At 47.2% G+C, this 27,235-nt stretch overlaps 2 protein-coding genes across 2 annotated transcripts; both read left to right on the plus strand.

The window, feature by feature from the left end:
* Positions 1-7,119: 7,119 nt before the first annotated feature.
* On the plus strand, positions 7,120-9,447 carry CRX (cone-rod homeobox). The gene is made up of 3 exons (XM_033845424.2): positions 7,120-7,219; positions 7,953-8,104; positions 8,800-9,447. The coding sequence occupies exons 1-3, from the start codon at positions 7,120-7,122 to the stop codon at positions 9,445-9,447; spliced, it is 900 nt and encodes a 299-aa protein (XP_033701315.1).
* A 9,597-nt stretch (positions 9,448-19,044) lies between these two features.
* Positions 19,045-21,016, plus strand: LOC141277126 (tetrapeptide repeat homeobox protein 2-like). The gene is made up of 3 exons (XM_073795667.1): positions 19,045-19,083; positions 19,274-19,606; positions 20,147-21,016. Exons 1-3 carry the CDS (start codon positions 19,045-19,047, stop codon positions 20,636-20,638), a joined length of 864 nt encoding a protein of 287 aa, XP_073651768.1. The 3' UTR covers positions 20,639-21,016.
* Positions 21,017-27,235: the final 6,219 nt, after the last annotated feature.

Here is a 27,235-nt window from a genome sequence, read left to right on the forward strand (position 1 = left end):
GGCCCGAGGGAGCTGGGAATGCACTGATTGGGGGATAAGGTGGGGGTGAATTGCTTACCTGGGGACCTCATTTTCCCCAGAGGCTCTGGCTTTTCCCACGTCCAATCTTGAGTGATGAGCACGACACCCAGCTCCTTGTCTCCAGCCAACGGGGGCTGCAGAGACCGGACAAGGCTGGGGGCGGAGTCTTGCTGCGCTGATGTGCAGCCACGTGGGTCTGTGTGAGGTCACTCTGAGCCTCAGTTTCCTCATCTGCAAAGTGGGGACAATGACAAGTTGCCACGGTGATCTAGTCAGATGACTCACGGGAAGCCCATGTCACAGGCCTGGGCTGCAGTGACAGAGGAGGGGGCTGGCTTCATCCTGCTTTGGGGGACCCCAAGTAGATTTGGGGAGTCAAGGGCAGGGCTCTGGGGCCCAGATATCTGGTTTCTATTCCTGGCTGTGCCACTCACCCCCGTGTGTCCTCGAGAATTGACAGAACCTCTCTCAGCTTCAGTTTCCTCATCTGAGAAATGGACCTCTGAGCTCCGTGGGCCTTTGGTGAGCCTCCTAAGAGGTCACGTAGCTTGGTGGTCAAGAGGGTGCAGGCTGGGGGGGCAGGTGCTGGCTCAGCTGTGGCTCTGCTGCTGACCCGTGTGATGGGATCAGGGACTGTGCTTCTCTGAGCCTCAGTTTCCTCCTCTGTGGAGGGGAGATGACAATAGGATGTACCTCGTGGGAAGTTCTCACGGGATTATTGTTCCCAGAGATCTTATTTCCAAGGTGCCGTGTCTGAGCAGTTGGGGATTCCAACTGGAGGTCCTTATGGTTGGAGGATCTCCTGCCTGACCTTGGGCAGGGACCTTCCTCCCCTCAAGGTTTCGTTTCACCAACTGTAGATTATCTCCAGGACCACCCACAAGATGGGTGTGAGCCTTCAGGCCTCACCTGTCCGGGCACCTGCTCAGGTGGGAGCCTGGACCTCACAGCTCCTGAACCCCAGGGCACCAACCCCACTGGTTGGTCCCCAGGGCACGGATGGTGATTTCCCTGGCTCCACCATCTGGGATTATGAAACATCATTGCCTTGAAATTCACCCGGCAGGATGAAAAAGGGTTGCTGTCTGGCTCACCGTAAATTGTCAATGAAAGACAGACATTGTAGTTGCTGTCTGTGCTCCTGACATTGACACACAAAGCTGTTCAGAGGAGAGAAGCTCTGGAAACCTCATCCTGTTGCCTAACCCAGAGAAAGGCTTTGGGGGACATCCGATATCATTTTTGTTGTTATCATTCTTTGCCAACATCGTTTCCACCAAGCGCTTCCTTTTTTTTTAATATATAAATTTATTTATTTTTTATTTTTGACTGCGTTGGGTCTTTGTTGCTGCGCACGGGCTTTCTCTAGTTGCGGCGAGTGGGGGCTACTCTTCGTTGCGGTGCGCGGGCTTCTCATTGCGGTGGCTTCTCTTGTGGAGCATGGGCTCTAGGTGCGCGGGCTACAGTAGTTGTGGTGCACGGGCTCAGTAGTTGTGGCTCACGGGCTCTAGAACGCAGGCTCAGTAGTTGTGGCGCATGGGCTTAGTTGCTCCGCGGCATGTGGGATCTTCCCGGACCAGGGCTCGAACCAGTGTCCCCTGCATTGGCAGGTGGATTCTTAACCCCTGTGGGAGGTCCCGCCCTTCCTTATTTGATGATCTGAGGAGTGGGCAAACCCTCAGTCTTGGAGGTCATTATCATTATCAGCTGCTTGATTTTGGTCGTGCACCCACCTCCCCCCGAGGCTCAGATCTTCTGCCTGTAGGGTGGGATCAGCCCAGTGAGAGAGATCTAGGCTTTCCTGGAAGACCAACCCCTTAGCCGGGTAACTCCATGTAGATTCTGTGGTAAAGACAGATTCAGTGGAAATGGAGGCTCTTGTTCCAAGCCCTGCAAATTGTCCCTAGAGGGCAAATTCACCAGCCTCCCTGTTTCCACTCTCTCCGGAGGCTCCGGTGAAAGATCATCGCTCCTTGGAGAAGAGGAAGAGGACAGAGGGGACTCAGACTGGGGGCTGGGAGAGCAGGGCCTCCAGGAGATCCGCAGGGTTGGACTCCTGGGTCCCCACTCACAGCCTGTGAGTGACCCTGGGCAGGTCATAGCACTTGAGACTGAAGATGTTCTTACCTGTAAAATGTGAACGTATTAGTAATACAGTCTCTCCCTCCCAAGGTTAGGCTGAGGACTCAATGCCATCCTGCCCTGGGAAGTATTGTATTAGTTATCTGTGGCTGTGTAACAAGTTAGCCCCAAACTTAGCAGCTTAAAACAATAAATATTTATGATGTTGTATAGTTTCTGAGGTCACAGGAATCCAGGAATGGTGTTGCTGGACGATTCTGGCTCATGGTGTCTCGTGCTGTTGTAGTCAGATGTTATTCGGGGCTGCATGCAGTCATTTGAAGACTCCGCTGAGGCTGGAGAATCAGCTTCTCTGGGGGTTCATCCCCATGGCTGTTGGCAGGAGGCCTCAGTTCTTGCCACACAGACCTCTCCATAGATAGGACTGCTCAAGCATCCTCAGCATGGCAGCTCGATTTCCCAGAGAGAGAGGGCCAGCCTCAGAAGTCACACTGTCATTTCCACAATATCCTGTTGGTTGCACACGTAGCCCTGCTCCGTGGAAGGAGACAACTTTAGGGTGTAAATACCAGCCACTACCTAGGACACCACTTGATTCTCAGGATTTATGTGGTGGTTTTTACTTTTATGGTTATTATCAGCACTGAGCATCCCCGTGACTTTCCTATCAGGTCCTACATAATCTTAGTCCACTTTCTGCCCTGGTCACTCTGCTCCAGTAACACTGGACACCGTGATTCTCCTCCATAAGATAAAACAATTCCAGCCTCCAGAACTTTGCACCTGCTGTTCCCTCTGCCTGGAGACCTCTACCCTGAGGTCCTCCCACGTCTGATGCGGAGTCCTGCAGCTCCAAAGTCACCTTCTTAGAGAGACGTCTTCCCCTGATCATTCACCTAAATTAGATGCCTCACCCTCACCCCAAACCCTGTCCCTCTCCTATTACCGCATTTAATTTTTCTCGGAGTTCTTGAAATTTTCGGAAAGCATTTTTTTTTCTTTTCTTTTTTTTTTTTATCCAAAAGCATTTTGATTCTCTAAAAAAAAATCTCTTTCCTTGTCCACTGTTGGTTTCCCTGACCAGGAAGTCGAAGTTCAATCTCATGAGAACAGAGATGCTCTGTGTCTTATTTCTTGCTGTATCCCTAGTGCCTAGAACTCTCAAAAAATATTTACTGAATGGACAGCAGAACTTCGATTTATGATAAATAGAACTCTGCCTACCAAGGGAGGGTTGAGAAGGACAGGGCAGTGAGAGAAGGAAGGGGTGGGAGCTCAAATAAATGTCATCCATTTTTTAAGCATTTATTTATTTTTCAGATATTTATTGGGGGGCACTGGGGACACCGCAGGGAGTGAAACATTCCTAGTCTCTGTTCTCAGGTAGCTGACAGCATTGGGGGAGACGGGTAAACTCATAAATATGGCATATTTAACAGGTGTGATTCCTGAAGAACAGGAGAAAGAAAGTGTGTGTGTGTGTTTGTGTGTGTGTGTGTGTGTGTGTGTGTGTCTGTGTGTGTGTGTCTGTAATCCCGTCTAGGGCATGGGCTGGCTTTCCTTATGTTTGAGTTGTGACCTGGAGGAGGAGAAGGGGTTAGTTAGCTGGTGAGAGGGGTCTTTGGACTGGGGGTAGAGGAGGCATTCCTGGCCTGGGACAGCTTATTGGAAGTTTCCGGAGAGGCCGAGAGGTCTCCTGAGGCCATCTTAACTAGGGCGATAGGGAGCCCTGGAAAGGTTCTTTCTCTCCCTTCTATTTATTTATTTTTTTTTAAAGGAGAACTTTTAATATTTATTTACTTATTATTTATTTCTTTTGGCTGTGCTGGGTCCTAGCTGTGGCACGCGGGATCTTTTAGTTGCGGCATGCGGACTTCTTAGTTGCGGCATGCATATGCCATCTAGTTCCCCGACCAGGGATGGAACCCGGGCCCCTTGCATTGGGAGCACGGAGTCTACCCGCTGGACCACCAGGGAAGTCTCTCTCTCTCTTTTAAATAGATGGTATTCTTGGTTTTGTTGTTGAAAAGGTAACATACTCACTCATGGTAAAAAGTAATCCACACTGTAAAAACAGGGTATGGATATGACACAACTCCCCAGAGGCAGCCACTTTGACTACATATTGTGTCCTTCCTGGGAATTTTCTATGCAGATACAGATATACATTTCTATAAATATATTTTATATGTATATATTGCTGCCTTGTTTTTAAAAATCACAAATGGCAGCATGCTATACACACTGTTTTTTTCCTTTGAAATATATATATATATTCAAAGGATATATTCCTTTGAATATAATATATATTGTATATATAATTTGGTAATATAGGATATCTAATACACACACACACATACCTATTGCCAAAGTGTAATAAAAAATTAAAAGCCTGACTCTTAGGCACATGTAATAAGTGCAGGTCAAAGATTTATTTAAATCCTGAATGAGGGAACTGGCTGTTTCAAAGGAGAATTCAAAGAACAGAGGTTAACACCATTATTCAGGAAAGGCATGCCAAAAACAGTTGGTCACTTTAGATATGAAGCTAGTCAAGTCCTACAGGGCAACAAAACTAACCTCTGAGGTTATCTTTTCTACCAGAGACAAATGATTGACAACCAAACTTCTGGAAGTTACCATTTACCTTGTCAGTGTCTGGATCCTAATCGATAGTGGACAATCCATTGAACAAAGGTACAGTCCCCTAGAAAAGGAAATAATGCTTGGGTTGGTCTGCTAGATGAGGCTCCAGGACAACCAGGAAGTGACATGCTGTCATCCTTTTGTCTCATTGCCAAGTTTAAGATAATCTTTCTTAACTATATACTAGAGGTCTTTTCAAATCCATTCATAGAGGACAACCTTATACCTTTTAAATGACTTCACAGTATTCTCTTGCATGGATGTGACATAACCTTAACATAACGTACCTGATTGACATAATTTCCTTACTATGTCCCCTTTGGTGGTCATATAGGCTGCTTCCACATTTTGGCAATTATAAATACGCTGCATGAAAAGTCCTAGCTTGGGTGGGGAGGAATAAATTAGGAGTTTGGGATTAACAGATATACACTACTCTATATAAAAGAGATGAACAACAAGGACCTACTGTATAGCACAGGGAACTATATTCAGTATCTTGTAATAAACTATAATGGAAAAGAATATGAAAAATAATATATATATGTAGAACTGAATCACTTTGCTGTACACCAGAAACTAACACAACATCGTAAATGAACTATACTCCAATAAAAGAAAAATCCTAGCATAAAGTCTATGCAAACATCTGCTTGCAAATAATAATAACTGACCACAGTTTTGTAGCATTTACTACACGTCAGGTGTTATTTTAAGTATTTGATGCACATTAATTCATTTGACCCTCACATCAACCTAAAGATGTAAGTTCTATTTTCATTCCCATTTTCTTTTTTTATAAATTTATTTATTTTATTTATTTATTTTGTGGCTGTGTTGGGTCTTCGTCGTGGCATGTGGGCTTTTCATTGCGGTGGCTTCTCTTGTTGCAGAGCATGGGTTCTAGGTGCGCAGGCTTCAGTAGTTGTGGCACGTGGGCTCGGTAGTTGTGGCTCACGGGCTCTAGAGTGCAGGCTCAGTAGTTGTGGCACACGGGCTTAGTTGCTTAGCGGCATGCGGGGTCTTCTTGGACCAGGGCTTGAACCTGTGTCCCCTGCAGTGGCAGGTGGATTCTTAGCCACTGTGCCACCAGGGAAGTCCCTCATTCCCATTTTCTGATGAGGTGACCGAGGCACATTGAAGGCAAGTTCCTGGCACCAAGGAAAGATGGCATTTTTCTTTGATAAACGTTTCCAATTCGTTCCATCCACATTGCCACCGCCCTGACATGGAAAACCTGTTTCTCCACTCTGAGGCCAGCCCTGGAGTTACCAAGCCTCTTTGTTTGTTTTTTTTTTAATGATATTTTATTTATTTATTTTTGGCTGCTTTAGGTCTTCGTTACCGCGCACAGGCTTTCTCTAGTTACGGCGAGCAGGGGCTACTCTTCTTTGCGGTGCGCGGGCTTCTCATTGCGGTGGCTTCTCTTGTTGCAGAGCACAGGCTCTAGGCGCGGGTACCAAGCCTCTTTTTTTTTTTTTTTTTTAAATTTTTTTAAAGGAATTCCTTTATTTTTATTTTTTATTTATTTATTTTTGGCTGTGTTGGGTCTTCGTTTCTGTGCAAGGGCTTTCTCTAGTTGTGGCAAGCGGGGGCCACTCTTCATCGCGGTGCGCGGGCCTCTCACTATCGCGGCCTCTCCTGTTGCGGAGCAACAGGCTCCGGACGCGCAGGCTCAGCGGCCACGGCTCACGGGCCCAGCCGCTCCGCGGCATGTGGAATCTTCCCGGACCAGGGCTACGAACTCGTGTCCCCTGCATCGGCAGGCGGACTCCCAACCACTGCGCCACCAGGGAAGCCCCCAAGCCTCTTTGATCTTTGCCAAGCTGATGGGTCAAAAACGGTTACGGAGGATCATCGCTTACTGTCGTTTGACTGTGACTCTCCCTTGGGGTGACCATCTATCCCGATTTATCTGGGACTCTTCCAGATGTGGCACTGCAATTCCACATCCCTAGAAACCCTTCCATCCCTGGCAGACAGGGACAACTGGTCACCCTACTTACCATGCTTCTGCGTGAGGCTGAACGTCTTTTTTGTGGTTCTAGAAGAAAAAAGATCTCAGACAAGGGAGTGGCGGGAAGATTTTTTAAAGGATAGAGTAGGAATAAGAGCTTCCATTTACATGCCCATTACGGCTTTCGCTCTCTGCTTTACAGAGTCTCACTGAAGCTTTGATGACCTTAAGCAGAGGGCTGTTTTATAGGTGGGGAAACTGAGGCACAGGAGGGGGATAAGTTGCCCAAGGTCACGCACCTAAGAAGAGACTGAGGCAGGATACGAACCACGCGGTGATGAACTGGGGAGTGCTTGAGTACCCACCCTTCTCTTGCAGGCCCACTGACCTGGGCCCCAGCATCCTCGAGGATCATGATGGCGTATATGAACCCGGGGCCCCACTATTCCGTCAACGCCTTGGCCCTGAGCGGCCCTAGCGTGGATCTAATGCACCAAGCTGTGTCCTACCCGAGTGAGTACGGTCCTTCTCCCCGCCACCCCCAGCTGGCCCCCATCTCCTGGGGACCTCTGGGGTCCCTTGCCCTCAGGAGGAGGATGGGCACTTCCAGGGGTGACGTGAGGGCCGTACACCAGCCAAATGTGCTCACCTGTAAATGCCAAACACCCCTCCACATCTCTTAGGGATGCAGGTAACCATAGGGACCGTCATAGAAATAGAGGAGAGTCGTTCCCTCTGGGGTGAAGGAGGGAAGCGATCTGGAAGGGGCACCTAGAGGAATCCCCACCTGTTAGCAGTGCTTTATTTCTCAAAGAAGGAAGCACTCTTTTTGGTGGCGTTATTCTTTAGGTGTTTTTTCAAAACTTTATTAAGTTGACTGTTATGGACCTGCCACTTTTATAGGCTGTGTATCCAAGATGTCATGTTTCAACTGCATGTCTTAGTGCAGAAGAAATTTTAGAAAGGGGATGAAAGTCAAACTCATATACCTCCTTACATGGCTAAAGCCAGTTCTCCTCAGGGAGAAGCATGAGCCCCCCAATGACAGACAAAGGGGGACCCCATTTTCCAGGGGGACAGAGTGAGGTCTAGAAGTTCAGGGAATCGGCACCCCCTTAGTTTGGGCAGTTGAACACTCAGAAGGAGCTTCTCAGCATCCCATGTACGCTCAAGACCTCACATCAGCAGATGAAGAGAATGGCGTCTCAGGTCACCTGAAGGTCCCATTTTCCTGTCCCTACACCAGGCGCCCCGAGAAAGCAGCGGCGGGAACGGACCACCTTCACACGAAGCCAGTTGGAGGAGCTGGAGGCCCTGTTTGCTAAGACTCAGTACCCGGACGTGTATGCCCGTGAGGAGGTGGCTCTGAAGATCAATCTGCCTGAGTCCAGGGTTCAGGTGGGATGCTCTGGTCTCTGGACTCCTCTGGTCCTTCCTGGGACCCAGAGTGAAGGGAAGAGGGAGAGGTCGCAAAGTCACAGCCAAAGTCATAAAGTGTCCTAGTAATCCCTCGCCTCTATTATTTTGCTGGCATCTTCTCTTACACTCCTACCCCTTCTCACTCTACTCCAGCAACACTGGCCCCTGGTCCTTCCTCTAGCATGTCCACCAAGCACACTCCTGCCTCAGGACCTTTGCACTCTCTGTTCCCTCTACCTGGAAGGTATATTCCCCATCACCCTCTTCAAGTCTTTATCAACCAATCAAGTCACCTTTGGATGGATGGATGGACGGATGGATGGATGGATGGATGGATGGATGGATGGACGGATGGATGGATGGATGGATGGATGGATGGACGGATGGATGGATGGATGGATGGATGGATGGACGGATGGATGGTTGGATGGGTAAATGTGTATATGTGCGTTTGTATGATTGTATGTGTGTACGATGTATGTCTGAATGTATATATGCTTGTTTGTATGATAGTATGTGTACATCTGTGCATAGGATTGGACAGATGAAAGTATGTATGTATGTATTCTTGTATGTATATACGCACAACTGTATGTCATCATTCCTGGGCACCATGAAGGCTCCCCCGGGCCTCCTTCCCGCTCACCCACCCCGACCTCCCCTCTCACCCCCAGGTCTGGTTCAAGAACCGCAGGGCTAAGTGTCGACAGCAGCGGCAGCAGCAGAAACAGCAGCAGCAGCCCCCAGGGGCACCAGCCAAGGCTCGTCCTGCCAAGAGGAAGGCAGGCACCTCTCCAAGATCGTCCACGGATGTCTGTCCAGACCCGCTGGGCATCTCAGATTCCTACAGCCCCCCTCTACCCGGGCCCTCAGGCTCCCCCACCGCGGCAGTGGCCACGGTGTCCATTTGGAGTCCGGCCTCAGAGTCCCCGTTGCCCGAGGCACAGCGGGCTGGGCTAGTGGCCTCGGGCCCTTCTCTGACGTCGGCGCCCTACGCCATGACCTACGCCCCCGCCTCTGCTTTCTGCTCCTCCCCCTCGGCGTATGGGTCGCCGAGCTCCTATTTCAGCGGCCTGGATCCCTACCTTTCTCCCATGGTGCCCCAGTTGGGGGGCCCGGCCCTCAGCCCCCTTTCTGGCCCCTCCATGGGGCCCTCACTGACCCAGTCCCCCACCTCCCTGTCAGGCCAGAGCTATGGTACCTACAGCCCTGTGGACAGCTTAGAATTCAAGGACCCCACAGGCACCTGGAAATTCACCTACAACCCCATGGACCCCCTGGACTACAAGGATCAGAGTGCCTGGAAGTTTCAGATCTTGTAGAAGATTCTCCTTCTCCATCCCTTGTCCCAACTGCCTCCTTGCACATTGTCCCAGCCTGCCGTGGGGCGGCATCCCCGAGAAGGTGGCAGGAGCTGACCATCCTTTCCAAAGGTCATGGCCTCTTTGGCTCCAGTGCAACTTAGCCCAACCCCGTCCACCCCTTTGCTCCTGGGGGGCCCCATAAGTCTTAGTCATTCTCTCAACCCCAATGCCGTCTCGCATGGAGTCCAACCGGCGTTTCAAACCATGAGCCCCAGACTCCAGAAACTGGTGCTGAGAATTCGCCCTGAGACAAAATTAAACCGAACGTGCAGCTGATTTGGGGTAATGTTTAGGTCAGAATCACGGTGTCCTTGAACAAACAGGGAGGGAGGCTCGATGCCTTCACTTTCCATTTGGGACACATCTTTAGCATATGAGTAGAGATCCTTCTAGAAACTCCAAAGACAGACTTTACAAAGCCCCAGGATGGAATCTTAGGCCAATTATACAGTTAAGTTCAGAAATTCATTTGACAATTTTACATGTTTCACAAATGTCAGGTTTACATGATAGGCTTAGGGGGCTGTTCGATATATATATTTTTTTCTTTTTTTCTTCTTCTTCTTCTTAGTTTCTTCTTAAAGACATTTCATCATTCATTCATTTGGACATCGGAAATGGGCATACTTGGTGGAAGAATGGAAGGCAAGTTGCCTGTTTCACATCTGTTTTGTTTTCTTTTGTTTTTGCATTTTCTAAAGGTGAACTTCACCCACACATTGGAGGAATCGTCGTCGTTGTTGTGTGGGGTGCACCGCCGATGGTTGTGGGTATTTCAAAGAGAAGAAGAGGTGGACAGGCTTCCCACCTGCAAATATACAAGAGGCGGGGGTGAGAAATGGGTTTGGAGGCAGCCCCACATCCCAAACACACATTCCCTCTTTTAGATGTTCTGTTTTCAGTTTCGATTGTGGGATTGGACAATACATAGAGCTTGGCCTGGGAAGTTTTCCTGGGGCAGCACCATATTTCTTTCAATGCGGTCTGACCCATGGCCACAGAGACAAGCAGTGTGAGAATTTGAAGAAGGATTCAGGCATTTTGACACTCTTGGAAGTTTGGTACTTTGGCACCTCCCTCCTCAGTCTGAGTTCTCCTTTCATTTTTGGGTGGGGAAGGCAGGAGCCACGAGCCCTTCACTGGGCGGGCGTTTCACAAGGCAAGGGGTGAAAGAAAGTAAGGGGGTGGTGTGCTGGGAGACGCTTAACAACGGATTCCTGAAAGAAGAGGAAAGCCCTGATTTGTAGTGGTTGCCCATTTCCATGGTGTAAATACTCCCACCGTGGCTGATTTCAGGGCCTCAAGCTGAGGTCCCTGAACTCGGAGGTGGGAAGAGACACTTGTAATCTGTGCTCATGAGCCAGGACAAGCAGGCTCCAGGCCCCCAGTGCAGGAAGGAATGTCAGGAGGAAGGCACAGTGCAAAGAGAGGCTGAGAGACATCGGATGATTCTTCCGGGTCCAGGTCAGGAGAGGTCCACACAGCCTAGACCCTGGAGGGCACACTGCAATCATTAGAGCCCACAAAGGTGGTTTACTCAACATACTTCTCGATCATCTCTCATGGGTCTGAGTCATGCTGGGACATTAGGCCCAGAGTCCACTGTGGGAAGCAATGAATAAACAGAGAAGGACAGCATATGTTGGGGTATGAGATGGGGGATCCAGGCAAAATTTTCAGGGTAGAGACAGGTAGGAGAGGACATTGTGCTCTGGATCTGTGCAAAAATTGGGACCAGGATGCCACGTCCGTTAGTCATTTTGCAGAGACTCCCACTCTCTGAGCTGGAGGCTGGGGTCTCAGGTGTAAATGAGAGTCTCTCCCTGCCCCACGGAGTTCCCCATTCATAGAGCAGGGTGTGTCTTGTGCAAGCAATTCAAAGGCAACTCAATAAGGAGGTCCAGGGAGGGCTTGGAGGATGGACACGATATTCTGGAGGAGGGTGGAAAGTAATAGTGGCTGGATGGGGGAGTCACAGTCACAGGTCAAGACTTCAAGAGACCCCTGTCCTGGTGTCTTCTGAGAGTTCTCTAGGAGTTGGACAGAGGGAGGAGTTGAATCTTTTGGGAGATTCCAGGTTCCTTTCCCTGGGCCAAGCCTCCTGAACATTGGTTCTTCAGGTGTCCATTGGGGCTTCCTAAAGCCAGGAAGAGTGACAAGGGAATTGGGGACAGAGCAAGAGGCAAGGGGCCTCCCTCACTCTGTGTCAGGCCCACTGTCCTCCCCTTTCCCACTCACTGGAACTCCAGGTCTCCCTTCGCTGGCCACCTGTGGCGTGAAAATGATTAAAATGTTGAATCCCGCTTAAAGTCTGGGTGATTTTTTTTTTTGTTTCCATGTAGGTGCAGACCTGAGGAAGTAAAAACAAGGATTGCTCTGTCCCCACCCTCTCTCTCCCACCTTCTTTCTCTGGGGACATGGGTGCGTCCATGTGCTTTCTCTGTCTGGTCACCGTCTTTTCCGTGATATCTCCCTAAAGCCAATTAGGCAGGGACATGGGCTCCAGACGGCCAGCTTCCACCTGCTGTTACCTCACTGGGCCCCTCCCTCGCTGCAAGGGAGTGATGACCATGCTTCTTGCCTCAGTGGTCCATGTGAGGTTTATTTATTTATTTATTTATAGCTGCGTTGGGTCTTGTTGCTGCATGCGGGCTTTCTCTAGTTGCGGCGAGCGGGGGCTACTCTTTGTTGCGGTGCACAGGTTTCTCATTGAGGTAGCTTCTCTTGTAGCAGAGCACAGGCTCTAGGCACACGGGCTTTAGTAGTTGCGGCATGCGGGCTCTGTAGTTGCGACTCATGGGCTTCGTTGTTCCGTGGCATGTGGGATCTTCCCGGACCAGGAATCGAAGCCATGTGCCCTGCATTGGCAGGCAGATTCTTAACCACTGCGCCACCAGGGAAGTCCTGGTCCATGTGAGGTTTAAGCCCTCCTCATCAGCCTCTAGACCTCTGCAGCTTCATCACACCTCCTCCTTTCCCCTTCCATCCTTGCCACTTTCCATCTCTTCTCCCTGGTCACTTTCGATTTCCCACCATTTCTCTTCCATCTCTCTTCTTTTCTCTTTCCTTTTTTTCTTTTTCCCTCCTTACTATTGAGTCTCAGACTCCCAGGTCCCCATTTCTTTTAGATGATTTTTGTCTTTTTCTTTCTTTCCCCTTATTCTCTTTTCCTTAGTCTTTGCCTTTCTGTTTCTCCAACTCCAAGTCATCAAGCTCTTCTTCTGTCCCTGTCAATCGTTGTGCTCTGGGTTAAAATGTGTGTGTGTGTGTGTGTGTGTGTGTGTGTGTGTGTGTGTGTGTGTGTATCAAACACTGAATTGGTGAGGTCAGACAAACTTGCTCTCCGAGCCTGGCTCAGCCACTTCTGGTCTTATGACCTTGGGCAATTTGTTCCTCCCAACCTCAGTTTCCTCATCTGTAACATGAGGCATTGAGAGGACCTACCTCAAGAGAATTTAATGACATCATTATGTTAAGTACTTGGTCCTGAAGCCTGGTCCATGCTAAGAGCCCAGTAAGCGCTTCTTTATTTTTATGGTAAAATACACATCACATGTAATTGACCATTATTACATTTTAAAAACTCAGTGGTATTAAATACATGCACAGAAGAAACAAGGCATGCAAAGCTATATATCATGGGAATCCATTTATACGAAAAGTCCAGAATAGGCAAATCTATAGAGATGGAAAGCAGATTAGAGTTTGCCAGGGGCTGAGGGAGGGGGGGAAACTGGGGAGTGACTGCTTAATGGGTGAAGGGGTTTCTCTTTGGGGTGATGAAAAAGTTCTGGAATTAGATAATGACCCAGCAATTCCACTCCTAAGTATATACCCCAAAGAACTGAAAACAGGTGCTCAAACAAAAACATGTACACTCGTGTTCCTAGCAGCACTATTCACAATACCCCAAAGGATGGAAACAACCCAAATGCCTACCTTGAAGACATTATGCTAAATGTTTATCTTACCCTAAAATGTTTCCTGAAATTCTACTTGCGCCAGGCATAGCAACTTTATTCACAATGGCCTCAAACTGGAACCAATCCGAATGTCCATTAACAGGTGAATGGCTAAAAAAACTGGTGCAACCAGACAGTGGGATACTCCTCAGTGGAAGAAACCAGGCTCAAAGCAGAGTCCATACGATATGATTCCACTTACATGAAATTCTAGAAAAGATAAAACCATAGTGGCCGAAAGTGAACAGTGATTGGCAGGATCTGGGGAATCAGTGGATTAGATTCACTGCAAAGGGACAAAAGGGGCCCTTTTTGAGGTACTAGAAATATTCTATATCTTGACTTTGGTGGTATTTCCACCCCTGTATATGATTGCCCAAACTCATCAAGTTGTATGGTTAAAATAGGTGGAATTTATAGTATGTAAATTATAACTCAATACATGGGAAGGGAAAGAAAAGAAAAAATTTACTGAGCAGGTACTATTTGCCAGGACTGGAGAAAGCCAGTCCCAACTCTTTCAATTCTCAAAACAATCCACCAGAAAGATGCTATTATCATCAGATCAATGCTGTGATTATTCTCACTTCACAGATGAGCAAACTGAGGCAAAGGGAGGTCAGGTGATCTGCCCAAGGTCCCACAACTAAGAGGAGGTAGAAGTAGGATTATAGTCCTTGTGTTAGGATGCAGACCTTCAGGACGCTCCTGGCATTTCCCCCTTCCTCCCCATTTTTGATCCTGTCTGTCACTCTCGCTTCTTTCTTGCCTGTCTCTTTCTTCTTTGGTCTCAAGCTCAAGGGTATTTCTCTCTTCTTTTTTCCTCTCTTCATCTCTCTCCTTACCCCCATACGTCTCTGACCTCCCTCATGTTCCTCCTGATCTCTGAGCCCCTCCCTGGATGTTTCCTCTGTCCCTGAACAGGACTAATTTAGCAAATGCTCCAATCCTCTTATGATGGTCCAGCCTCAGCAGAATGGCAGGAGAATTAGCGGGGATTAGACACAGACGCATGACCCATGGGGGAAAGGTACTTTGTGGAGACAACTGAATTTTAACTAAGTGATGTCCTCCTCCACCCTTATCCCCTCCATGTGAAATCATGCCTGGGACACGCAATGATAATAAAATCACAGCTAAACTCTTGATGGAGCTCTTTACTATGTGCCAGCCGCTTCTCCCGTATTTCTCCCTTATTAAATGTCATTACAACCTCAATGAAGTAGGGGCCACCCCCCACCTCCCGTATTTTCTGGATCAGGAGGGGTTAAGTCACTTTCCCAAGATGATCGGGATCCTGTTCCAGCCATCCTGGTGCTTTTCAAGTTAAAGATGAAGAAACAGAGACTGCGAGATGAGAATGGAATGGCCCTGGGACCACACAGGCTGCAAATGCACCCTCTGTTTGGTGACTTCAGAGATGATGCTTTCAGCCCCTCAAAATATGGAGAACATGAAAAAGAGGGAAAGAAGTCAAGAGGGTGCAGAAACAGAGCAGAAAATACGTTCTGAGAAAGAGGAACAGAAAGCAGAGCAGAGGAGACTCGTTAGGGAAAGAAATGACAAGACAGATGTCAGGAGGGGGAGTTCGTGCAAGGTATTATTTCTTCTTTAACTATGTGATAGAATTCAACAGTGAAGCATATGAGGCTGGAGGAGTTTTTTTTTTTTTTTTTTAGGAAGGGTAATTATGTATTTCATTTATTTAACATACATGTAATTGTTCATATTTTAAAATTTCTTTCTGTGTCAGTTTTAGAAAGTTGTATTTCTCCAGGAGTTTGTACATTTCCTCTAAGTTTATTGGCATACAGTTGTTCATAATATCCTAATTTCCATTTGATTTATCTATAGTATTAAGTGATATGTCGGATATCAGATAAGAAGAAAGATTAAAATCAACCATCTTTAACATCATTTCAGTAAGTTAGAAATGAGGGAATAAAGATGAGAGCAGAAATTAATAAAATTAAAAATGTACAACAGAAAAAAACAACAAAGACATAAGTTTTGTTAGAGACTAATAAAATCAATAGCTCCTGAAGCGGCTGGGCCCGTGGGCCATGGCCGCTGGGCCTGCGCGTCCGGAGCCTGTGCTCTGCAATGGGAGAGGCCATGGCGGTGAGAGGCCCGCGTACCACCAAAAAAAAAAAAAAAAAAAAAATCAATAGCTCCTGAAAATACTAAGAGAAAAAGAAAGAAATTACCAATATAAAGAAGGGAAGGGGACATTACTAAAGATCCTACACTAAAGACATTAATGATCATAAGAGGATATTGTGAACAATTTTATGGCAAGAAATTTGAAAATTTAGATGACAAGATCCTAGGAGACCACAGCTTGCCAAGGCAAGAACACACAAAAATAGAAAATCTGAATAATGCTATTAAAGAAGAGTAATCCGTAATTTAAGTTTTTCACACAAAGAACACTTCATGCCCATTTGTCTTCACAACAAATTCCACAAAACAATTGAGAAAGAAATTACATTGATTTTATGCAAACTTCCAGAGAATTGAAAGAGAAGGAACATTTTTCATTTTATGAGGTCTGCATAACCTTGATATCAAAAACATGGCAAGAACATTAAAATAAAGGAAAATTATAGGTCATGAGCTTAGATATAGAAAACTTAGACAAAACATTACTAAGTGGAATACAGCGTATATTACAGAGGAGGGATAATACCTGACCAAGCTGAGTTTATTCCAGGAATGCAAGGATGGCTTAATATTAAAAAACCAAGGAAGAAAAAAAAAAAAACCAAGGAAGGTAATTTGACACATTAATATCATAAGGAGAAGATAATATCATTTCAGTATATGCAGGGGAAGCATTTGATAAAACTCAAAATCCATTTTTAAGCCATTTTAAATATTATTTATTTATTTATTTATTTGGCTGTTCCGAGTCCTAGTTGCAGCACATGGGATCTCCATTGCTGCATACAGGAGCTGTGTTGCAGCATACGGATCTTTAGTTGTGGCATGTGGGATCTTTAGTTGCAGCATGGGAACTCTTAGTTGTGGCATGTAGGATCTAGTTCCCTGACCAGGGATCGAACCCGGGCCCCCTGCATTGGAAGCGTGGAGTCTTAGCCTCTGGACCACCAGGGAAGTCCCTCAAAATCCATTTTTGACTAAAAAGAACAAACTCTTAGAAAAGAGGAACAGAAGCAAATCCCTTAATTTAATAAAAGGTATCTGCAAAAAATCTCATAGAAAACATTATGTTTCATGTTGTTTGTTTTTGCGATACACGGGCTTCTCCCTGTCGTGGCCTTTTCCGTTGTGGAGCACAGGCTCCGGACGCACAGGCTCAGCGGCCGTGTCTCACGAGCCCAGCCGCTCCACGGAATGTGAGATCTTCTCGGATCGGGACACAAACCCGTGTCCTCTGCAACAGCAGGCAGACTTTCAACCACTGCGCCACCAGGGAAGCCCAACACTGGTGCTTTCTTGATGGTCTTTGGCTGACTGTATTGGCAGCAATCACCAAGTCTGTCTCAAAAACCAACCTAAACTCCCAAAACATGAGAAAGCCAGATTCCCCAACCCCTCAGCTACCAATTCAAGGCATGGACCCTCTTCTCAATCTTTGCTCATCTAGGGACTTCCCTGGTGGTCCAGTGGTAAAGAATCCGCCTTCCAATGCAGGGGACACAGGTTCGATCCCTGGTTGGGGAACTAAGATCTCACATGCCACGGGGCAACTAAGCCCACTCACCACAACTACTGAGCTCGCATGCCTCAACTAGAGAGCCTGCGTGCCACAACTATAGAACCCACATGTCCTGGAGCCTGCGTGCCACAGCTAGAGAAGAGAAAACCTGCACGCCACTACTAGGGAGAAGCCCGCATGCCACAAAGAAGAGCCCACTGGCCACAACTAAGACCTGATGCAGCCAAAAAAAAAAAAAAAAAAAAAATATTTGCCCAGCTAAACATCATGATGTTCCATTTAATTTCCTTTAAAAAGTAGGGAGGGCTTTATCTATCTTGGTGCAAGGTGGAGGGAAGAAAAATCTCCCATGAGAATTCATAACCACGAGCCGGTATCCATAACATTTGTGCCCTAAATTTACACTTCCTATGTGGGGAAAAAAAAATCTAGAGCTAAGAATTGAGTTTAAAGTGCTCCCGGTGTGTAATCCCCAAGACAAATGGCAGAAGCAAATTTAAATCCTTTTAACCCAAAACTTTGTTGCATGTTCGAATTTCTAAAGTTTAATGGGGAAAAAAAAAAAAAAGGCAGCAAGTGTGTATAAATTCCAAAATGGTAGTGTGGGAAAAATGGGTTGAAAAAAAAAATCTAAGGGAAAAAACCACACACACACACAAAAAAGTAGGGAGACTGTGGGGGGGTAGTGGGGAGGGCAAGGGAAAGATTGGGAGTCTGGGATTAGCAGATGCAAACTATTATATATAGAATGGATAAACAACAAGGTCCGACTGTATAGCACAGGGAACTGTATTCAGTATCCTGTGATAAACCATGATGGCAAAGAATATGAAAAACAACGTCTATATATGTATAACTGAATCATTGTGCTGTACAGCAGAAATTAACACAACATTGTAAATCAACTATACTTCAATAAAATAAAATTTAAAAAAGTAGGGAGAAGGTGGCCTCAAGTCACATCTTACAGATCAAGGACATGACTAGATTCTCCCCTGTCGACAGCAGCACCATCGACTGTCCTGGTGACCAATGTGTTCCCAGCTGCCCAAGGAGCAGAAAACGTGTCTACTTCTGGCAGAATGTTGCCAGAAATGGAGCTGAGTATATGTCCACTTATGGTAGAATGTTCCCGTGGGCAGCAGTTCAGAGTGACATAAATCGAATAACAAGTTCTCTCTGCTGTGTTTCACGTTGTACTTGATCACTTATTTAATTGTCATCTCCCACTGATGATAATAAAAGTCCCCTGGGGATGAGCATATTAAGCTGTGTCCCCCCCGACCCCAGGAGACCCTGGCACGACCCAGGAGTTCAGTCTGATGTTTAGTCCCAGGTCTATGTGGCCGGGAGAGGCAGAAAGCTGGGCTCCTGAGACCCAAGATCCTGAGTCACACAGGCAAACCAGACCCAGTTCATTCATCCAAAAAGGGCAAAGAGCAGGACCCAGGCTGTCTTAACACACAGGGTTATTAGCAGCTCCCAGGAAAGGCCCAGCGAGTAGCTGCTGCTCAATACGAAAAGGATTAATCAATGATTGCATCTCCTGCAAAGGAGTGAGTCTGAGGGTGGGGCAAGACAGGGTGGGTTCCAGGACCCTTAGGGTGTGCCCAGGTGGGCACAGCATAAAGCTGGGATGTAAGCCCCAGGCCCTGTGAGCAGAGCCTCAGATGCAGACAGCAGAGCAGCAGTGAGGAGGAAGCGAGAACCCAAGTCTCTCATGGGTGAGTCTGGGCCACCAGGAGGGCTCTGGGCCGGCGGTGGGGTTGTGCAAGGGGTGTCCTAGGGCCAAGGCTGGGAGGCCTCCTGGGCATCCAGGGAAGGGCCCAGCTGTCTGAGAGCACTTCTTGCGCTGTGCTGTGGGGAGGGCTTAGCGGAGTCTGGGGAATGGAATTACATTACTGGGGTGAGATGAGCAGAGAGCCTGGCACGCAGTGGTCCCCTGTGAACGTGAGGGTGGCTCCAGCCCTTGGATGGGAGAGGGGGAGCGCTAAGGAGCCTGTCCTGCGTGCCTTCCCAGGCTGGGGGCCCTGCAGTACTCCAGGAGCTGTGATCAGGCCCATTTCAAAGCTGTGTTCACTGAGGCCCAGAGAGGTACAGGGGCTGGGGCTGAAGTACGGAGAGCTTGAGTCCGACCAAGAACATCTGGTCCCGATGCCGCAGGCTTCTCCACGCACTGCCTGCCGCCCTCAGGCCTGAGCCCCCCGGCTGCTCCCAAGGGCCTGGCGCAGGTAGGCAGAGGGTGCCAGGCGGGCTGGGGGCTGTTGCTGGGGCTCATGTGACCCTGCTTCCCCCTTGGCCAGGCCCCACACGGAGCGCAGGACCCCCGAAGAGGAAGCGGCAGGAGCGCACGGTGTACACCAAAGAGCAACTGGACGTGCTCAAGGAATACTTCCAGAAGAATGAGTACCCCGGCTACCAGGACCGCCTGCGCCTGGCCACCAGCCTCAGCCTAGAGGAGCACAAACTGCAGGTCTGACGCGCCCCCCACCAGGCCCCGCCCTTCCCCGCCCCCCGCCAGACGCGCTCCCACCTCGCCGCCTATCAAGTGCCCTGCCCCTGGGCCACCTTTCCGCCCTCTTCGCTCTGCAGGAGGGGATCAGCAAGGCCAAAGCGGTCCGGTGCTGCCCTGGGTCACGCAGCAAGCAAGGGGTCTCCCGGGTGCGGACCCAGGGCTGGACCCCGAGTCCGCCTCAACCCTGTGCCATACAAGCCCTCCAAGCGCATCCGGCCGGGACTGACGCCCCCCGTGGTCTCCCCGTGCCCAGACCTCAGGGCCTCTGAACCCGCGGACCTCTCGGGCAGACCCCTTCCTGGCCGCCAGGCCCTCCTGCCCTCTGCACCCCTCCCCGGCGGCCTCCTGAACACCAGGGGCAACAAATTGGATCTGGCAGGGGGAGGGGGAGGGATGGCCGGTTTCTCACCGGGACGGGGCGACTTCACACCCGGGGCAGAGGAGAATGCGCGCAGCCTCTCGCCTCTTACACCTCGTCCCGGTCCCCTATTTACCCAGGTGTGGTTCAAGAACCGCCGGGCCCAACGCTCGCGGCTGGAGCGACTGGCCAAGGGCCGAAGCCAGAGGGCCCGCGATGCTCACACGGACCGCGGGATCCCCTGCGCCCCCGGGCCCGCGCCTGCCCCTGTCATCGCCACTGCCGCCGCAGTTGCCGGCCCCGCGTTCCCAGACGGCCCGGGATTCCGCAGGCCCCCTCTGCCCAGCAGCGCGGGGATGCTCCCAGCGCCAGAGCCCAGCATCTCCAGCCACGGCCGGGCCATGTGGGCCCCGGCACAAGGCGCCCAGTCGCCCGTCCAGGCTGCTTCAGCCCCGGCCCCGGCCCCAGTCTGGCCTCTGGACCCCTACGCCCCCAACTTTGGCCCAGATCCTTTTCCAATTCCAGTGATATTCTCACGCCAAGACCCTTCCTTGCCGACGTCTGGGTACCAAACAGAAGATAGCTTTGTGGATGAGAACGACGTAGGCCCCGGCCGGTTACTGAATTTATAGGGTCATCTTTCTCCGCAAAGTCCTGCAGACCCCGCGAGGCCAGAGTGAACTAGCGCGTTATGGGCGCGGATGCGGGAAGCGGTGGCCGCTTGTCTTCACAGCTCGTTACTCTCAGCCACTTGTCCGCACCTCCCTCGATCCAGCCTGGGGAGGGGACATTTTTGCGTCACTGTGAGGCCATCACGGGCCGCGCAGCTCTGAATGTCGCCCCCCCCGTTAGTATTTGGGGGGCACGTGGGCATTTCTGTCAATGCCTCAGTCAGAGGTGGAATGACGTTCGCAGTGTACATTTCGCTTTCGTGGACGCTCCCAAGAACTTTCTATAGGACCTTCACCAGCCTCATAGTGAATTTAATTAAAATCGCGTTAAATCTTTACCTGCCCTTGATGTCTAGAAATTTTTGTTTTGGCTTGTACCTACCCTTGCTTGTAGTTTCAAATAAGTGTGAATTTGAAAAAGTGCATTAGGGCTTCCCTGGTGGCGCAGTGGTTGAGAGTCCGCCTGCTGGTGCAGGGGACGCGGGTTCGTGCCCCGGTCCGGGAAGATCCCACATGCCACGGAGCGGCTGGGCCCGTGAGCCATGGCCGCTGAGCCTGCGCGTCCGGAGCCTGTGCTCCGCAACGGGAGAGGCCACAGCAGTGAGAGGCCCGCGTACCACAAAAAAAAAAAAAAAGTGCATTAAATCCATAAACGATTTTGGAATGAATTGATATCTTTACAATACTGAGCTTTCCTATCTAGGTATATTACTTATTTATTCATCCATTTGGTTCTCTACAAAGACCCTCCATTAAGTGTTATTATTTAACCACAGTAGTCTTACATATCTCTCTCTGTAGGTTTATTTCTGGCACTTTGTTATTGCCTGACATTTTAGATGGTATTGAAATGTTTATTTTATAATTTTTATATTATGATTATAATTTAATTTTACATTTTAAATTAGAAAATTTTAATTTTATATAGGATTTGACTGAAATATTTATTTTGTATCCAGGGACCTGGCTCAATTTTTAAAAAAATTCTAACAACTTATCTGGATGTTGTTTTGGCCTTGATAATTTGAAAATTCATAAAGTTTATGGTCATCTGGTAAACACTGTTTCCTACAGAGCCAGGGAGTGTTATCCCCTCCTTTGGTTTTACCAAACGCTGTAGGAATATCTCTCATCTTTTCTCTCTGCCCCACTGTCTCTCCGTCTCCCCATTTCGCTACCGCCCTCCTGTGGCCATCCTGGCCCCTGAGTGTCCCCACAGCCGGTCCTCTGACCCTGTCCTGGTCCCATTTAGCAAATGCTCCAATCCTCTTAGGCCAGGCCGGCCTCAGCAGAGCAGAGAGAGAATTAGATCAGATTTGGTAGGGGAACACTCACGTGACAGGCTCTGGAGTGGAGTGCTGGGGGGAAGGGAGAGGCAGACTGCCAGGATATAATGAAAGCCCCTTTTGCTTACCCGACAGACTCTGGTGAGAATGTACACACACAAGACCACCAAAACCCTGCCCACTCAAACCCTGACATTGTAGCCAAGGGCAGGGAGGATCTAATTTTCCGTCTATTCCAGGAGAAGGAGCTGAGGTGGGGAAGTCCCTATGGGCATTCTGGGGACAGGGGAGGAGGGAGATAAGATTCAGCTTCACCCTGGGCAGGTTGAGTCAATCACCAGTGGGCAATGATTTAATCAATTATGCTTATGTAATGAAGCCTCCATAAAAACCAAAAAGGATGGGAAGGTTCAGAGAGCTTCTATGTTGGTAAACCAAGACACAGCCAAAGGCTGCCTAGCCAGGTCCAAACTCTTGAGTACAGAAGCTCTTTTGTTTGGGTCCTATGTACCTCTCCATCCAGCTGTTGATTTTCTTTAATATCCTTTGTAATAAACTAGTAATCTAGTAAGTGAACTGGTTTCCTGAGTTCTATGAGCCACTAGCAAATTAATCAAACCCAAGCGGGGGGTGGGGGTCATGGGAACCTCTGATTTATATCCAGGTGGTCAGAAGCACAGACAACCTGGGTTTGTGACTGAAGTGAGGACGGTCTTGTGGGACTGAGCCCTTAACCTACGGAATCTGATGCTTTCTCTGGGTAGATAGTATCAGAATTGAGTTGAATTGTAGGACACCCAGCTTGTGTCGGGAGAAAGGTGGGGGAAAAACCCCGCATACCACATATCAGAATTGGGGTCAGGATTGTATCCTACCTTGGAAAAGAAGCTTTCTGTATTTCTATCTATGCTTCAGTTCTTCTCTCCTAGAAAAACATTCTCACTTTCTCTATATCTTGTGTTCTCAGCTTATCTATCATAATTTGCTCAAACATGGGCCAAAGGCACTTGACCTTGATATGAAATTTATAACTTCCCCTTTTACGCTGGAAATGTTTTTTGAACGGATTTTTGAAAAGATATAACAGGGAATTCCCTGGAAGTCCAGTGGTTAGGAATGACGCTTTCACTGTGATGGCCTGGGTTCAATCCCTGGTCAGGGAACTAAGGTCTGGGACCAGCTGATATCTGTGAATCATCCTTGAAGTTCATGCTGGAATCATCCATGTAGACAAAAGGGTCTGGCTAGGAATTCTCCTGGGCTATTTTTTTCATCAGGTGTGCTGACATCTGGCAAGGAAATCCTGTCATGAATTCTCCTGGAGTGCCCATTTTCCAGCCCCCTTGATGTATCTCTCTGGAAATGCAGTTCCTTTAGTGTCCTAAGGTTTTGTTATCATGTATAAGCCAGAACTCTGCTACAAGACCCAAGGTTCAGGGCAGGGACTCTGTTGCTTGGGTCTAAGGTCAATATTTCCTGGGACTTAAATTTCCAAGATTTCTTCATTGGTACGTGGAAAAGGGTTAAAATCGACTTTATGCAGGGCTGCAGACAAGTCAGGATATTGGTATTAGTTGATAGCAATAAAGAGTTTGGTATTGGTAGTTCTTGATTGGATAAGAAATAGGTGTGTGTGGGATTGTTAGGGCACAAATAAGCAAGATATCGGGACAGTGGTAAGGTTTACAGGATATGTCTTCATCACCCACCACTATTGATTGGACTTTCCTGGATTCCTGTGAGAGCTGAAGCACGGTCCAGACTATTTTATACACCAAATGGCAAGATCAAATATAGCATTGAAGGGGGGGGGTGTTCTCTTCATGTCTGGGTTTCCATCATGTAGTTTAACTATTGCTCTTTTTCTGAAAGAGTAGCTTGACGCTAAGCAGTAGCTAGGGCTGCAAAGTTCACCCAGGATCAGTTCAATAAGAAATAGGACCTCCAACCATTGAAGACTGGACTTCAATGCTGGGCCAAAAAAAGTCAGGGAACGTGAACTGTTCAATATAGAACAGATGATTGCAACATAGCCTAGAAGGGTCAAAGAACATGCAGATGAGGACACCAATAAAGATTCTGTAATGTTACTCTAGGTGACAAGTAACGGTGGCTCTGGTTAGTAAAGCACCGATGGAAGGGGTGGAAAATAAATACTCGTTAACAAAGGTGTATTAGCTGGTTACTATGTGGCAAGCACCACTCTAGGACCTGGAGCCAACAACGAACAACTCAAAGAACTTAAATTTTAGCGGGGAGACACATGGAATAAACAAATCAATAGAATACGTACTCATTGGTGATGAGTTTTTTTGAGAAAAACCGCCAAATTTCAAGGATCTGAGAATGCCTAGAAATTCTGCATAATTAAAAGTATAGAGATCCTACGGCAATGCATACCTTTTGAGACAGATAGGACAAGAGAAATAAGGGAGTTTTAGAAAGATGCATCTGAAAAATGGTGGAAAGTCAGGACTGTATTGTCCAGGAAGCCAATGAAAGCTGACTTTCAGAAAGCCACAAATTAGGAGAGTAGAGGAGAGGAATACGAGTGCTCTGTGTTAGTATTAGAGAGGTCCTGGAGACTCAGAAAATAGCTAGGATAGTTTCTGATTGGGCAAGCATAAAGGTTGGCTGAGGTTCTGCTGTTTTGCAAGATAGTTATGTGGACTTAGAAAATTCAGGTTCCAATGGTGATGGAGCCTTATAACCATGCGTTGGTGAGACGTAGAGACATCAAGTTGGGTTAAAAAAAAAAAAAAAAGAGGTCTGATGAAACAGTCTGGCAACCCCAGCTTCCATATTTTATATTCACTCACCATTTCCTTGGATGACCCATTCAAAATATTGTTCCAGGGACTCTGGTCTCTTAACAAATGTTGCAATCCTCCAGAAAAAAATAACCAGACACAAAAAACATCTCTGGGATTTCTGATGAGGTAAATCACCTTAAAGAGAAAAATAGGATAATGAAAAATCAATACAGTCATTTCCCAACCTTCTTGAGCTCCATAAAAATGGAGATTCCTAGAAAATGCCCTTTAAATATCAATGGATTCTTTTCATAAATTAGTTATTGCATTCATTCATCAAATATGTATTTTAAAGTTCCTATGAACCAGTCACTGGGATGATACTAAGGATATGACAAAGGAAGAGAAAAGTATTGTCTTTCCCCTCTGGGATATTATAGTCTACTTATAATGGGAAGCACTGGAAGATTTTAATATGTGAGTGATATTATATTTGTGTACTATAGTTTAAAGGTTACTAATAGGAGAATACATTAACAAATTATGCTATCCTTATAGATACACAGCAATATATATCCATACATACACATAACATCATGAATGAATCTCATGGACCTTATCGTTGGGGGAAATCATGGAGGTTTGACCCATTGAGGTATTGACCCGTGAGCTGGACCCAGGCAATTGGAGGCACCTTACCCCTCCCCCTGTCCTTGGAATGCGTGTTCCACTTGCCCTCCCTGCACTAGAAGCTGCCTAAGGATAGAGCCTTGAGATAGTAATGTGGTGTTGGAACCATCCGGATTGTGTACATGACTCAAGCCAGGTAAAGTCTATATAAACTTTTAAGATTGGGTGAGCAGGTGAAGAAATCAACCCGTCTTGTGGCTGCCTAAAATCTGCCTCATAAGTAAGTTCTCTTGCTTATGAAACCTGCCACCTACCAATCTGGAATGGTCTGCCTCTTTCTTTGATCTCTTTCTGTCCTCTGAAAATGCGGTCCAGTTTCAGATTATAACCAGCAAGCTCCTGAGGAGGCTGTGCACCAACAACTACGTTGAGTGAAAGAAGTCAGATGTTCATAGGGCATGAGCCTATGTATATGAAGTTCAAGAACAAGCAGAACTAATCTATAGAATTAAAAGTCAGGAGAGGGACTTCCCTGGTGGTCCAGTGGTTAAGACTTCACCTTCCAATACAGGGGGCAAGGGTTCAATCTCTGGTCGGGGAACTAGGATCCCACATGCCTCGCGGCCAAAAAACCAAAACATAAAACAGAAGCATATTGTAACAAATTCAATAAAGACTTTAAAAATGGTCCACATCAAAATAAAAATCTTAAAAAAAACAAAGCCAGGGGAGTGGTTACCTCTTGGGTGGGCATTGATTGGGGAGGAGCCTGAGGAAACATTCTGGGGGAGTAGAAATGCTCTAAATCTGGATCTGAAAGGTGGTCACCTAGTTATGTACATATGTAAAGATTCAACAAGCTAATACCTAAGATTAGTGCACATACACAGACACACACACACATACACAGGCAAGAACGCCTGGCGTTGGAATATCTGAGTTATACTCTGGATTCTGCATCAGCCTTCTTTGCAACATTACTCCAGGCCCCATCTCTCTCTAGGCCTCATTTTCCCCATGCAGGCATTTAACAAACACCAATAAGTCACACGTCAATAAGTGTGTTATAAATAATCTTGGAAAGTGATGGGTTAAAAAAAAAGAACTTAATTGTGCTGTGACACACTGTAAAATTTCCAAAGAGTTGAATATTATTCTAAGCTTCACATTTATTTTTTTTCTTTTTTTTTCTTTTTCTTTTCTTTTTTTCTCTTCTTTTTTTTCTTTTTTCCACATTTATTTTTTAAAATTGAAGTAGAGTTGATTTACAATATTATATTAGCTTCAAGTGTACAACATAGTGGTTCAATAGTTTTATACTATTTAAAATTATTTCATTTACTTCATTTAAAATTATTTCATTTACTTCATTTAGAATTATTTCATTTACTTCATTTAAAATTATTAAAAAATAATGGCTAGGACTTCCCTAGTGGTTGAGACTTCACCTTCCAATGAGGGGGGTGTGGGTTGGATCCCTGGTCGGGGAGCTAGGATCCCACACGCCTCATGGCCAAAGGGCCAAAGCATAAAACAGAAGCAATATTGTAACAAATTCAATAAAGACTTGAAAAAACATCCACATTTAAAAAAAAAGTCCAAAATGAAAAAGTAATGGCTATACTTCCTTGTGCTGTACAATGTATCCTTGTTGCTTCACAATCTAATTTAAGCGTAAAACATTAAAAAAAAATCACAAACCAATTAGCACCTTCCAGGAAATTATGTTTCTAAAAACAATCTGAGATATGCTAGATCCTGGACATTCATGGTCCCTTCTGGGCATCATCTGTCAGCCCCATGAGAGAGTCATGTGGCTGTTAAGCTCAATAGACAGCTGTATATAGAAAGACATAGTGGTTAGAAAAACCAGCCATGGGCTTCCCTGG

This window comes from Tursiops truncatus, chromosome 19, assembly GCF_011762595.2.
Source record: "Tursiops truncatus isolate mTurTru1 chromosome 19, mTurTru1.mat.Y, whole genome shotgun sequence".
NCBI lineage: Eukaryota > Metazoa > Chordata > Mammalia > Artiodactyla > Delphinidae > Tursiops > Tursiops truncatus.

What these genes read in the sequence shown, in the direction of transcription:
- CRX (XM_033845424.2), top strand. Translation starts at nt 7,120, where the DNA reads ATGATGGCGTATATGAACCCGGGGCCCCACTATTCCGTCAACGCCTTG. An exon ending in CCAAGCTGTGTCCTACCCGA is followed by an intron (nt 7,220 to 7,952) that starts GTGAGTACGGTC and finishes TCCCTACACCAG; the next exon opens with GCGCCCCGAGAAAGCAGCGG. An exon ending in TGCCTGAGTCCAGGGTTCAG is followed by an intron (nt 8,105 to 8,799) that starts GTGGGATGCTCT and finishes TCTCACCCCCAG; the next exon opens with GTCTGGTTCAAGAACCGCAG.
- LOC141277126 (XM_073795667.1), top strand. Translation starts at nt 19,045, where the DNA reads ATGAGCAGAGAGCCTGGCACGCAGTGGTCCCCTGTGAAC. An exon ending in CGCAGTGGTCCCCTGTGAAC is followed by an intron (nt 19,084 to 19,273) that starts GTGAGGGTGGCT and finishes AGTCCGACCAAG; the next exon opens with AACATCTGGTCCCGATGCCG. An exon ending in TAGAGGAGCACAAACTGCAG is followed by an intron (nt 19,607 to 20,146) that starts GTCTGACGCGCC and finishes CTATTTACCCAG; the next exon opens with GTGTGGTTCAAGAACCGCCG.